Genomic DNA, 13300 nt, shown 5'->3' on the forward strand with positions numbered 1-13300 from the left:
AATTGTTAGCTCTTTCTTAAGAGCCATATATTCAAAAGATTCTTAAACGATTTCATATGCAAGATTGGAAGCCTCTAAATACTCCAATTGCTAAAGGCGAAGGCTTAACTAGAAATATATGTCCTAAAACTCCACAAGAAAAGGAACAGATGGTTAGAGTTCCTTATTTTAATGTCGTGGATAGTCTTATGTATGCTATGATGTGCACAAGACCAGATATTTGCTATCCAGTTGGCATGGTAAGTAGATATCAGTCAAACCCAGGCCAACCCCATTAGAAAGTCGTAAAAAAGATAATGAGGTACCTAAATGGTACAGTGGATTATTCCCTCTGTTATCAAGAAAAAGATCTGTACCTTGAGGGATATACTAATGCTGATTAGGGATGAGATTTAGATGAAAGGAAATCTACCTCTGGATATGCTTTTCTACTTGGCAATGGAGCTATCTCTTGGAATAGCAAGAAACAAACTTGTGTGGCTTTGTCTACCATGGAAGATGAGTTTGTAGCATTATCAGTTGCAGTACAAGAAGCTGTTTGGTTGAAGAGGTTTCTGAACCACTTGGGAATTGTGAATAATTTGTCAAATTCTATTATTGTGAATTGCGATAGTCAAGCTACAATAGCATTCATTAGGGATCCCAAATATCATTCGAAGACCAAATATATTGACACAAGATATAATTTTGTGAGAGATATTATTGCACAAAAAGAGGTGCACTTGGAGTATATCTCTACACACAAAATGATAACAGATCCATTCACAAAACCCATTCTAAGAGATTTATTTCAAAGTCATGTTAAATCCTTGGGAATGCGTAGATGTTAAATATTTTTTTTGCTTTGTGAACATTAATATATAATATTATTATTTCCCCAATTTCTGTCAATAAATTATTCATGTTATTTTTTTTATTAATGTCAATTGTGTTTAATACACAAATTTATAATGCCTACACATATATACAATGCTTCGTGCATAATGCTAAGTACAATGCTTCGTGCATATTATTGAGTGCAATAATTAAAGGTATGTCGGACAGATGGTTGACTTTCTCACACAAGCAATCACATCTATGACTAAGTGGTGCATAGATGAAAGATAAGTTTTAAGCGTATCACAAAGGCAAGCTAATGAGAGCTCAAGCTTAAAACAAAATCACCTTGATGAGTTATCAAGATGAGACTATAAAGGATAGTCAAATGGTGAAGATTTGTTTCTCACCTTACTTGTTTAAGAATGCCAGGTGAAAGTTTTGCTTAATAGATATATGAAAAGTAGAGTTGTGGACTCAAGTTAGATATTGAGTGTATCTGAACTATCACTTGTACGGTATTTATATAAAATGAGGCATACACTCCATGGGGAAAGGAGAATAATACTGTAGCACGTGTTTCATACCATGTATGCAAAGTTCGACTAAAATAAGGTAACAAAAGATATGGATCTCTTCTTTTTTTTTTTTTTTTTTAGTTATGTGAGACCCTTGAGGTCACAATGATCTCATAAAATACCCTTTGACCTTTAACTGTTTCTTGAAGTTATGATTCAGTACAGCTATCTTAGAATGCTACCAAAAACCATATATGATCCCGTCGAATAGAGTATGGAAAAGCAATTGAATTATGATGGAAAGATTTCAAAAAGAAGAAAAGTCTAACTGAGTGTCACATTTGGGTGTATTCACAGGTCAACCAATTATAATTATCCGTTGAATTATAATTGTGAATACAGATTTTATTGAAAAGTGATAAATCAAATTAAAATCTAAATATGAATAAATGTGACTTGATAGTTCTGGGGTATAGCATACAGACTCTACTTGAATAATGGAGCTATTATATACACTTAACAGTTGTATAGCAACGAGCTTTCGAGAAAAGAGTATGATGGTCGCACGACCTATTTGTCTATATAGGACACATAGAGAAATAAGAGTATATAGGTATGTGAACCCATTATGTGCGAGTGAGAGATGAAGTAAATCCAGGTTATGTATCTTGATAGATCCACCCACAATGAGTTCTGGATCTGCAACCGCTATGTTCCGTTGCTTTTGGATCTGCAACCATGGTGTGCGGTTGCAAAAGAAACTACCAACGACAGTTAAACCCTTTTCCTTCATGGAGGAAGTGGACAGTCTTATTTTTTACTATGAAAAAAATCTCTCATATCTCTCTTCGGAAGTGTGAAAAACTCTCCATGTGTGCGAGGCATTTAGGTCGTGGAAACAAACGATTTCTACCCTGATTTCGTTTCATACCAGAGATTCAACTCGTTGATCATATCTTCTCTGTGCAACCAGGTAAGTCTGTTTTAATTTAATGATTTATTTGTTTCATTATTTCTAACAAAAAGTAAAAAATTTAAAACAAAAATTTATCAAGTGACATTTAACTATTCAATTTATTTTTGAAGTTTTTAAAAAATAAATAAATAAAATGAGTCTTAGTGCAATGATAAAGTTATTTAAGAAAATAATTACTATTTTAGTAGAAGTTACGAGTACAAATTTTGTTAATATAATTAATTTTTATTTTTTTTCACATTTTGTTTTTGCAATTATTAGAATGATTGAATTTTAAATTCTTATGTATAATTAATTTTTCAAACACTTAAATTTCAAATAGTAAAACTTTACATACAACTGTTTTAATTTTAAATTTTAAATTAATTATTTACGATTATTCCAAGTACAAATCTAAGCTAAACAAGTCTAGTCATCCAAACCCAACTTTTGAGCAATTGCAAGATGGAGCCCACATTCACGGCATGGTGTGGGTGTGTTTATCTGGGCCTAGTTATTGGGCTTTCGGTCCAATGACCACTTATTCAAGTTAGGTTACAAGCATTAATGAAAATAACAGTTGGAAGTGTAAGTCAATTAGGTGTTTTAAAATTTTTAGTGTTTGATATAAGTTTTATATAAAAATTGTTTTAAATTTCTTGATGGGTTTGAAAACAATGCTATGAGCATAGATTGAAAAATGCTATGACTTTTATAACTTTAAAATCAATGCTGAAAAGTGCATAGAATATGAAAATTAAATATAAAAGAATATGCAAGAGACAATACACACAATTTATAGTAATTTGACACAACTTGGTCTACTATACTATTTTGACTTTTCATGACTTTCAACAATCCACAATTATAGCTTTTCAAAGTTTAGTTATAACCTTTACAATATCTTTTAACAAGTTTACTTATAATTTTAGAATAGTTTTTATAAGACTAAGGTAGAAGTTTTATAAATCTTTTAGAGGGATAAGGCATTAACTCTTACATAAATTTGTTGGAGGAAATTATTGAGCAAAAACTCATGGAGAGAACAATTCTCAAACAAATGTGGAGTAGAGGGTCACACAATGAATAACTCTCTAAAAATATGAAGGAAAGAACAATATGTATTTAGAGAAATACACAAAGAGTATAAAGATAGAAAATAAAAACACTTCACTCTTTCGGTGTGAGATCACTTGTAAATTTGAAGAAAGAATGAATTTACTTTTAACTGAGTTTTTTTCTTTCTTTCTTTCCCATTTTACTCAGAAAAATTCTTTATTAGAGTTGCTAAGTTGAACTTGTGCATGTTATGGATATTTATAGTATTGGTTTCTTCAATACACTTTTTGAGTTGTTTAGAGGATGAAAGACTTTTAAGTCCTGCAACATGAAAGATATTTCTATTTATTTTCATTCTAAAGATTAGAATATGTCATTGAAGTTCAAATATAGTTAATATTCATGAAAGATAGTTTAGACATCATTTAATAATGAACTGAGTGTCTGAAATAAAAAATTATGCACATTTAATATTATTTATAATAGCTATATTTTTGAAATTTAATATAGAATTAGTCGAGTAAGCATTGTATTACTTGAGTGAGACTCATAGTTACTCAAGTAATCTTAAAAGTTGATTGATTAAACGTGCACATTACTCAACTGCTAAATAATCTTACTCAAATAAAATTATTAGTTACATTAGTCATTACTCGACTTAAATATTTGTTACTCAACTAAAGAATAATATTATTTGATTAAAAATATATCTTAGTCGGTTAACATTTCTATCACTTGTAATTTTGAATTTGTTACTCTTTAAATTAATTCTGATACTTGATTAATATATGACATTACTTGAATACAAATTGCACTTAGTCGATTAATAATTCAAGTACAAACACTAACACTTTGTCTAATAATTTTTACTCTACTAAAACACTTAGTTACTTGATTAAGGTAGTGTTTGTTAACCAAGATATGAGCTGGAAAAAATGAGATATGAAAAATATTTCAGATAAAAATATTTTTTATTATGTTTGTTAAATTTATCTGATAACCTTTGAAAAAAAAATCACGTGACTTTTTTTCTGAAATTATTCAGATAAATTTATCTCTTCCTCCCTTTAGATAAATTTATTTTGGACCTTACAAATAAAAAAAATGACCCATATGTATGCCAACGCATTCCAAAAAAATAATAATAAAAAGTCTTATAAAAATCTTGAAATGTTTCCCACATTTATCTTGATCATTTCATATATTGATCTAGAAAATATTCTAATTTTATCTTGATACAATCTTATGTTGTTCATTTTAACAAACACTACATAAGTATAAAGTTACTTGATTAATATCAACTTCTTAGTAGATAAATGATACAAGTACAAAGACTTGTTGTTTTGTCTCATATTTATTACTCAATTAATGAATATAGTTACTCAACTAATATATCACTTAATTGATTAACATTCTTGAACTTGATCAATAATCGATATATGGTTCCCCATAACCGGTACTTGCTATTGAAATATGGTGCTCACATTAACGTGGAATGGTGCAATCAATCAAGATCAATTAGATATCTTTTCAAGTATGTAAATAAGGGACACGATCGAGTTACTGTAAGTTTTTATTAGAGTGTCAACGATGGAAATGCTGATAACAAGATTAATGAGATAAATATGTATTACGATTGCAGATATATTTTCCTATGCGGAACTGTTTGAAGAATGTTTGGATTTGACATTCACTACAAAGATCCACCAGTTGAGAGATTGTCATTTCATCTTCCTGACGAACAGAATGTTATTTTTTCAGATTTGGATCCAATAAATGATGTATTAAGTCGTCCTATTGTAAAGCATAGCATGTTCACTGCATGGATGGATGCAAATAAGAAGTACAGTGATGCAAAAGACCTCACATATGTAGAATTCCCAACAAGATTTGTTTGGAAGCAAGGTTAACGAGAATAACAACCTAGACAGCGTGGTTTCTCAATAGGTCGAGTATCTTATGTTCCTTCAGGTTGCAAGAAAATGTATTACTTGATAACTCTATTGAATATTGTACGAGGCCCTATGAGTTATGAAGAAATTAAATGTGTGAACGGTGTTCAATATTTTTCATTTTGAGATGCTTGCTATGCACTCGGTTTACTTGACGATGATAAAATAGTACGTAGATGGCATAGTTGAATCAAGTCATTGGGGTTCTACACATTCGTTAAGGAATCTATTCGCAACTCTCTTGATGTCAGAATCTTTGGCAAGACCTGAATACGTATGGAAACAATATTGGCAATTTCTTTCGGACGATATTCTATACAAGCGAATAATCATTTTGAACCACCAAGGTAAAATTTCATCATATTTTTTGTAGGGTTTTGGTGTGCACATTTTTTTAATCATTTTTTAACCCATGACAATAATTTTTTTTTCATTTGTTTTTGGTAATAAATAGGTTTGGAGTTGAGCGATGAAAAAACTAAAAACTACGCTCTCGTGGAGATTGAGAAGATATTGAGGATCACTGGAAGAAGTCTTCATGATTTTCCATCAATGTTGTTTCCTTATATTGTCGATGCATCGTTTGCTGAAAACAGGCTAATTCAGGATGAGCTTAGGTATGACAAGAAAGCTTTGGCAGAAGATCACAAGGTTTTTGTGCAAAAATTGAAGGATGAACAAAGAAATATTTATGAAACTTTAATGCGTTCTGTAGAAGCTGATAAGGGAGGTGTATTCTTTGTGTAAAGCTATGAACGGATCAGAAAAACGTTTTTTGGAAAACTCTATTAACTGGATTGCGATCAAATGGAGAAATAGTACTAAATGTGGCATCTAGCGGCATAGCATCTCTTCTTTTGCCAGGCGATAGGACAACACACTCAAGGTTTGCAATTCTTCTTAACCCCAATGAAGATTCAACGTGCAATATCAAACAAATGAGTCCACTCCCAGAGTTGATAGCAAAGTCAAAGATCATAATATGGGACGAGGCACCTATGATGAACCAATTCTACTTCGAGGCATTGGACAAAAGTATGAGGGATATTTTATGGTTCACCAATCCATTAAGCTAGGATCAACCTTTTAGAGGAAAAACAGTGGTGTTCGGTGGAGATTTTAGATAGATTTTGTCAGTTATCCCAAAAGGAAGTAGACAAGACATTGCTCTTGCAACTATTAATTCTTCATATCTATGGAGACATTACAAGCTATTGAATTTGATAAAGAACATGAGGCTACAAGGTTTTGATTCTGATGATCAGTCAATGGAATTGAATTTTTTTTCCAATTGGATTATGAAAATTGGTGATGGAACACTAGATAGTAGAAACGATGATCATGCATCTATTGAAATACCAGATGATATTCTAATAAATGGGTCCGATAATTTGCTTGAAACAGTTATGGAGAGCACATATCCTTGCTTCTCAGACCATGTTGATGATATATCATATTTGCAAGAAAGGGTTAGACTAGCGTCGACGCTTGATGTCGTCGAATCTATCAGCGAGTATATGGTTTCTCTAAACTAAACTGAAAGAAAGACCTATTTAAGTTCGGATACAACTTAGAGGTCAGATACAAATGTTGATTTATTAGGAAATCTTCATTCACCAGAATTTTTGAACAGTATTAGGTGTTTTGGGGTGCCAAATCTTGAGTTGAATTTGAAAGTTGGAATTCCAGTGATATTACTGAAAAATATTGATCATTCCGTAGGGTTGTGCAACAAGACAAGGCTTATTGTCACAAGACTTGGAAACCATGTTCTAGAGGGTAAAATTCTATCGAGAAATAATGCAGGACACAAGGTCTTTATTCTAAGAATGTCATTGACTCCATCGGATTCAAGATTGTTGTTTAAGTTTCAGAGGAAACAATTTCCTTCGATTGTATCCTACGCTATGATCATCAACAAAAGTTAGGGGCAATCATTGTTACATGTAGAATTTTATTTGGAAAAATCAATATTCAGTCATGATCAGTTATACGTAGCTGTATCAAGAGGTATAAGCCGGAATGTGATACAAACGTAGCAATGGCACCAACACCCAAGAATGGGGGTGAATTGGGTTATTAAAAAAAATAACTTGAGTTTACAAAATTTCTTGATATAAGGCAATGTAAAAATAAATTGAGAGTGAGAACCAGAATGCAATGCAAGTGAAAGAAAAAAATAAAAGCAATAATAAGGGACAACAATTTATAGTGGTTCGACTTTTCAAACCTAGTCTACTACCTTAACTTCTCACTAAGGATTTTGTAAACGATTTACTATAAAACCCCTTACTTAAACAAACAAGTCCTCTAGTCTACAACTAGGAAAAATTACAACCCTCCTACACTCGTAGGTCCTCTAGCTACAACTAGGTAAAAACTCAAAACAATGTGATAAGAGAATCTAAGAGTGGAAACTCTTAGTTACAAGTTCTCTCTTTAGAAAATAAGAGGCTTGAAATGAATATTACAATTTAGATACAAAGCCTCACAAAGATAATAACAATGAGAGAGAGAAAAATTAAAAGCATGATGACACTTAAATGCTTGGTCGTTGAATAATAAATGTTCCAAGAAACTTCAAAGCATCTTCAACCACTTATTTATAGTTGATGGTGGATAAATTTAAAAATTAGACCGTTGTGGGTGGTTGGGCAAGTATTTAATGTACCAAAAACTAGCTGCTGTGATAATTTGATAAACAAACTGTCGACAGATAAAATAATTAGTCAACAGATAAACAACACAAAATTGAAACATAGTCGACGGATGAGATCATTAGTCGACATATTGGAAGTAAACATTCTGTTAGTCGACAAATCAATATACTTAGTCAACAAAACCATATGATTAGTTAACATGAACACAAGATAGTCGACAGGGCCAAAGCCTTAGTCAACAGATCAAAGACATAGTTGACAAAAATGAAAAACAAACTTACTGGTAGTCGACAGAGATAATGCTTTTGTTGACATAAGCAAATTAAAAACACTGATAGTCGACAGATACAGGAAACATAGTCAACAAATGCTATGAACAATAGATTAAATACTTTTAGTTGACTATTCACTTAGAATAAGATAATAACATGTAGAAGAACACTTGATTGATATAAGTGAGATTCCAAACATAAAAATCTTTAATCATTGAACTCTCTTAATTTTGTTTCTTTTGAAAGCAAATTGAGATTATCAAAATGATATTGATCTTGAAATTAAACACTCAAGCTTATTTCTTTAGATTTAAAGATTGATTTTCATAACTTTGTGTCATTATCAAAACTTTTTTAAATCTTAAGAGTAAAATATCATAATGGTTTAAAGATACTAATATATGATAAGGAAGGAGAACAAACAAACTCAACCGCAAAAGTTATATTCAAATAAGTTTTTCAGAATTTGTAATATTTAATCTTATTATAAATTTTATTTCTTATGATATTTACAATTTAATAAAACTAAATTATGGTGTTTCCAATATTTATTTAAAGTTCATATAATTTTTATATCTTCATTTGTAAATTCATTTTCCGTGCATCGCACAGGTGAAAAACTAGTAATCAAGTAAAACAAGTATATAATTAATTAATCCCCTGAATATTCAAGTTTTACTCAATTAAAAGGATACTTAGTCGAGTACAGCACTTATTACTTAATTAAAATATTTTCTAACTTGATTAAAAAATTATTATTCTATTAAACTCATATGTTAGTTGATTAATCTTTAAATTTTAGCATATCTTATCATCAAAACATCCCAATGAAAAAAGTATACTAAAGTTTTTCATTTAAATTTTCATCATCAAAACATCTTCAAAATCAAACTCAACAATTAATGTTAGGGAAAATACGGATTAATGCTTAACAGTTTATTGAGTACGCTTGCACCCAAGTTAGAAGTTATTGTCTAGTAAGTGTCCTTCTCCCTCTTATCATAAAACCCAACAGATTCAGCTTTTTTTCTTTAATGTTTTAGTTTTGCCTATATGCTTAGGGGTTGTCCCAATATATTATATCTCTATTTAGAGGCCGAATGATATATATATGTACACACACACACACACACACTACCCCAAAGACTTAAATTAGGGCATCTCCCAATCTCAAATAAATTACATATTTTTGTAGTGAATTCCAGAAAATATTAATTTCTTTTCCGTTCTGTACCTCCAAGCTGGTTAGAAATGTGTTTAATAACAAGTCTCGCTCGGTATCCTGCTTTGAGCTGGCGTTAGTTAGCCCAGCTCTGATATCTATTGGGCCCTCCTTTAAACATTGGGCCTAGGCCCTAGGAAACAAACAGTAAAGTCAAATTTGGGATTTAACATAATATATATACCACTTTACAAGAATAACAAAATATCAAATTTTATCTCTAATATTTGAAATCAGGTAAATTTCTTTTCATTTCCACCCATTGTCTTATGCTCTTCAAATCTTAGAGTTCGGATATATATATATTATATATGTATGTATAATACATATATACCACACACACACACACACTCAGTATATGCCACTTCATGTCGTGAGAAATTTCTCTCTCTCTCTCTCTCTCTCTCTCTCTCTCTCTCTCTCTCTCTATATATATATATATATATGTGTGTGTGTGTGTGTGTGTGTGTGTGTGTGTTGTGATAGTCCATGGAGGAAATGATTTAAGAGAAGAAAGCAGGAAGAAAAAGAAGATGATGATGATATAAGATGGCACGCTTAAATTGATAACATTCATTCATAGGTAGCAAGAGAGAGAGAGAGAGAGAGAGAGTCCTAATAAATCTAGGAGAAACAAAAAGGGATACAATTAAAAAGCTTTCCATTTCCTGTTCCATTAAGACTTGAATCTTAAAATAGAGTACATGACAGAAAGAAAGTGAGAGAAAATGGCATCTAATTCCTGCCGAGTGCTTCTTCTTCTTCTTCTTCATTTCCACTAAATTAAATAAGAAATCGATCTCAGACATGGGAGCTGCTCCTGAAGGACCCAAGAGCTTTCGCAGCTCCTGCCCTCAAGATGAACTGGTGGTAGAAGGCTGCAATGGCTGCTCCTACGAACGGTCCTACCCAAAATATCCACTGCAAGCCCAAAGTTCATTAATTGATTAGTAATTAATCAATATAAGCATTATTATGTATCAAAAGGAAGGGGTTCGAGGAGGGAATTAAATAATAATATATTATATATACTTACTTGGTCGTCCCAAGCCTCGGCTTCGTTGTAGATCACTGCGGCTCCAAGGCTCCGGGCTGGATTGATGCCTGTTCCGGTCACTGGAATCGTGGCCAGGTGAACCATGAACACCGCAAATCCAATCGGAAGTGGCGCCAACACCTTCATATTAATCAAGTCCACACTTGTTTAATTTCTTGTGAACCCATAAAAGCTACGTTTGCTTAATAGTGTAATGGTAATCCAGTATTCTTTTGAGTATTATCGAGTAAATTTATGAATAAATCCACAAATCAAATCCACCAAATATAAGTAGGGTCATGTGTCGTAGAAGTTTCAACCCTAATAATGAGCAAATCACTGTAACTTTTCATGCTAATACGGTTATTAGTTTTTAATTAAGGGGTGCTTACTGGGACATGGGAATCCCTGGCTTTCCTCTTGGGATCGGTGGCGGAGAAGACGGTGTAGACGAGGACAAAGGTTCCGATGATTTCGGCACCCAGCCCGGTGCCGGTGCTGTAGCCGCTGGCGAGCTGGTTGGCGCCACCGCCGTACCGGTGGTAGTACGACTCCTGGAAGGTCTTGACGAGCGCCACCCCAGCTATGGCCCCCAGGCACTGCGCCACCATGTACATCATCGCCCGGACCAGCGACACCTTCCTGGCTAACAGCAGCCCGAACGTCACAGCCGGATTTATATGGCCACCGGAAATGCCGGCTGTGCAGTAGACAAGCACGAAGATCATTCCACCGAAGGCCCAAGCGATGCCCAGAATGCCGACGCCGCCGCACGCGTCGGCGTTGGTGGCGGGGTCGGTCTGGCTCTTGTAGCCGATGACGGTGAGCACTGAGACGTAGAGGAAGAGCAATGTGGCTATGAACTCAGCGATGAGTGCCCTGTAGAAGGACCACTTTTTCAGCTCCTCCGGGTCGACGAGAGGCACCGGCGGCGGGTCGCAGTAGTCCTTGCCCGACGAGAACGACCCATGCTCCGCCACGTCCTTTGCCATCACAATTACAGAGAGAGAGAGAGAGAGAGAGAGAGAGGGCTTAGTTTGGTGGTGGGGTGGAGAGAACGGAGCAAAGGGTGATGGGTATATATGGAGAGGGAGATGGGGGTGTGTTTGGAACGTTGGAGAAGAAGAGAAACGGAAATGACACTCCGTGGCGGTATGGTAATAACCAAAAAGGCAATAATAATGATAAATCATGTGAATTTTAATTTAATTTAATTTAATAAAATGTAGGTAGGCTGATCCACATCCCATCCAATGCATTCATCAATCATAATTATATCCACATTTTAATTTTATCATTTCATTTTAAGTAATTTAAGCTGTAATTACATTATTATTATTATTAAACCTCACCAAAATTTTAGATCTGTCCATTCACCTCACATATATACATATATATATATATATGCATATTCAACTTAACTTTCCCTTTTTCATCCAGAAAATTACAAACAAACCCACGCACACTTTTGTATAGTGTGAATATATTTATTTATAATAACAAATTGCAGCCACACCACTACTAGTTGTCTTGTCTAGATTATGCACTATTGGACCTAGCTAGCTTTCACCGACCCCATTATAGGGTACGGACTCTACCACCCTCACCGCCCTATTTACCGACCCCATTATACCACCCTCGCACTCACCCTCACGCTCACCCTCACCGCCCTATTTTACTGCCTTGCTTTGTGCATGCCACATGCCCCTCACAAAACTCCAAATCTTGTGACTCTACTACTTTTAACAATAACAAGTGTGTGTGTGTGTACATTCTTATAATTATATATATGTGTGTGTCTACTTTGAATTGAAGTTATATAAATCATAATATGATCTGATACCCCTTCTTTACAGAAGGCTGAATTTTTTGTCTTGATGTAATATGTTTAATTTCATGTTGAATTATTTTAATAATAGGATACTATCAAATATAAGCGACACTTACACATTGTATGCACTGCCACTTGCCCCCCACCAGCATATACCCTCCAACTTAGACTACAATTAAGTCTCGTATGTCATATTTATTTTTTTTACCCTAACTCCGGAGTGTGGCTGGTAATTAAGGTACCCTCGGCTTCCTCCCTCTCAGAATTCATGTTGCGTGCCCATATGTCAATGTCATGTCATCAGAGCACCATCGTACCAAAATATATATCACTAAAAATGAACTATAAAAATTAAAATTAAAATTTTGGTAACGTCTGACAAATAAAATCGTGACGAGTTGATGGAAGTTGGAATTAGCACAAAGACATTTGTCACATGTAAAAGTAAAGGCGACGGGGGGACACGTGGAAGTATGCGAGCCATACAGCGGGGATGTAGCTGGAAAGAAGGACAGGACACGCGCACGAAAATCCACGGAGTGGGATGAACTGGCGGTGGCTGTGGCGGTTCAGCAAATCATTTGGGGATTATGGCGGGACCCGGACCCAATCCCCAGCTCGTGATTGGCCGATAGCAGGAGCATGCGGGCCGGGGAGAGAAGGAAAATCGAATCCAAACAAGTGTACATCAAAATTAATACCGTTTTGCCGACCGAGAAAAGGAAATGGATGAATGATATCAACGGATATAATTCACTCATTTACACTTGTTCGGATAAGAGAGTGAATATTTGAAAATTGATTTAAAATGTTAGAAATAATATTACATAACTGATCACATTAATACCGATGATGGTATTTAATATTATTTAAATAATATATTTTAATATTTATTTTCTTTACTCATTTGTTATTATAATTGTTCGTTTTGAGAATAATACTATCATTATTAGATGTGCAGTATTAACTAATGTAATGA

The 13300-nt window shown here is 33.8% G+C and overlaps 2 protein-coding genes across 2 annotated transcripts; one reads left to right on the forward strand and one right to left on the reverse strand.

Moving 5' to 3' along the window:
- The first annotated feature begins 5021 nt into the window (after positions 1–5021).
- LOC127805616 (uncharacterized) lies at positions 5022–6835 on the forward strand. Its single transcript, XM_052342366.1, has 5 exons — positions 5022–5253; positions 5552–5647; positions 5755–6030; positions 6165–6335; positions 6624–6835. Exons 1-5 carry the CDS (start codon positions 5022–5024, stop codon positions 6833–6835), a joined length of 987 nt encoding a protein of 328 aa, XP_052198326.1.
- A 3159-nt stretch (positions 6836–9994) lies between these two features.
- Positions 9995–11548, reverse strand: LOC127806828 (probable aquaporin PIP2-5). Its single transcript, XM_052344359.1, has 3 exons — positions 10883–11548; positions 10491–10631; positions 9995–10375 (listed from the first exon to the last, which is right to left on the reverse strand). Exons 1-3 carry the CDS (start codon positions 11480–11482, stop codon positions 10256–10258), a joined length of 861 nt encoding a protein of 286 aa, XP_052200319.1. The 5' UTR covers positions 11483–11548; the 3' UTR covers positions 9995–10255.
- Positions 11549–13300: the final 1752 nt, after the last annotated feature.

Source organism: Diospyros lotus, chromosome 7 (genome assembly GCF_014633365.1).
Source record: "Diospyros lotus cultivar Yz01 chromosome 7, ASM1463336v1, whole genome shotgun sequence".
Lineage (NCBI taxonomy): Eukaryota > Viridiplantae > Streptophyta > Magnoliopsida > Ericales > Ebenaceae > Diospyros > Diospyros lotus.

Excerpts from the sequence above, each read along its gene's own strand:
- LOC127806828 (XM_052344359.1), bottom strand. The coding sequence starts at position 11,482 with ATGGCAAAGGACGTGGCGGAGCATGGGTCGTTCTCGTCGGGCAAGGAC. Across the intron at positions 10,632-10,882 it reads CCAGGGATTCCCATGTCCCA|GTGTTGGCGCCACTTCCGAT; the intron begins GTAAGCACCCCT and ends ATTAATATGAAG. Across the intron at positions 10,376-10,490 it reads CCGAGGCTTGGGACGACCAA|TGGATATTTTGGGTAGGACC; the intron begins GTAAGTATATAT and ends TTGGGCTTGCAG.
- LOC127805616 (XM_052342366.1), top strand. The coding sequence starts at position 5,022 with ATGTTTGGATTTGACATTCACTACAAAGATCCACCAGTTGAGAGATTG. Across the intron at positions 6,031-6,164 it reads TGTAGAAGCTGATAAGGGAG|GCGATAGGACAACACACTCA; the intron begins GTGTATTCTTTG and ends TTCTTTTGCCAG. Across the intron at positions 6,336-6,623 it reads CTTCGAGGCATTGGACAAAA|ATAGTAGAAACGATGATCAT; the intron begins GTATGAGGGATA and ends ATGGAACACTAG.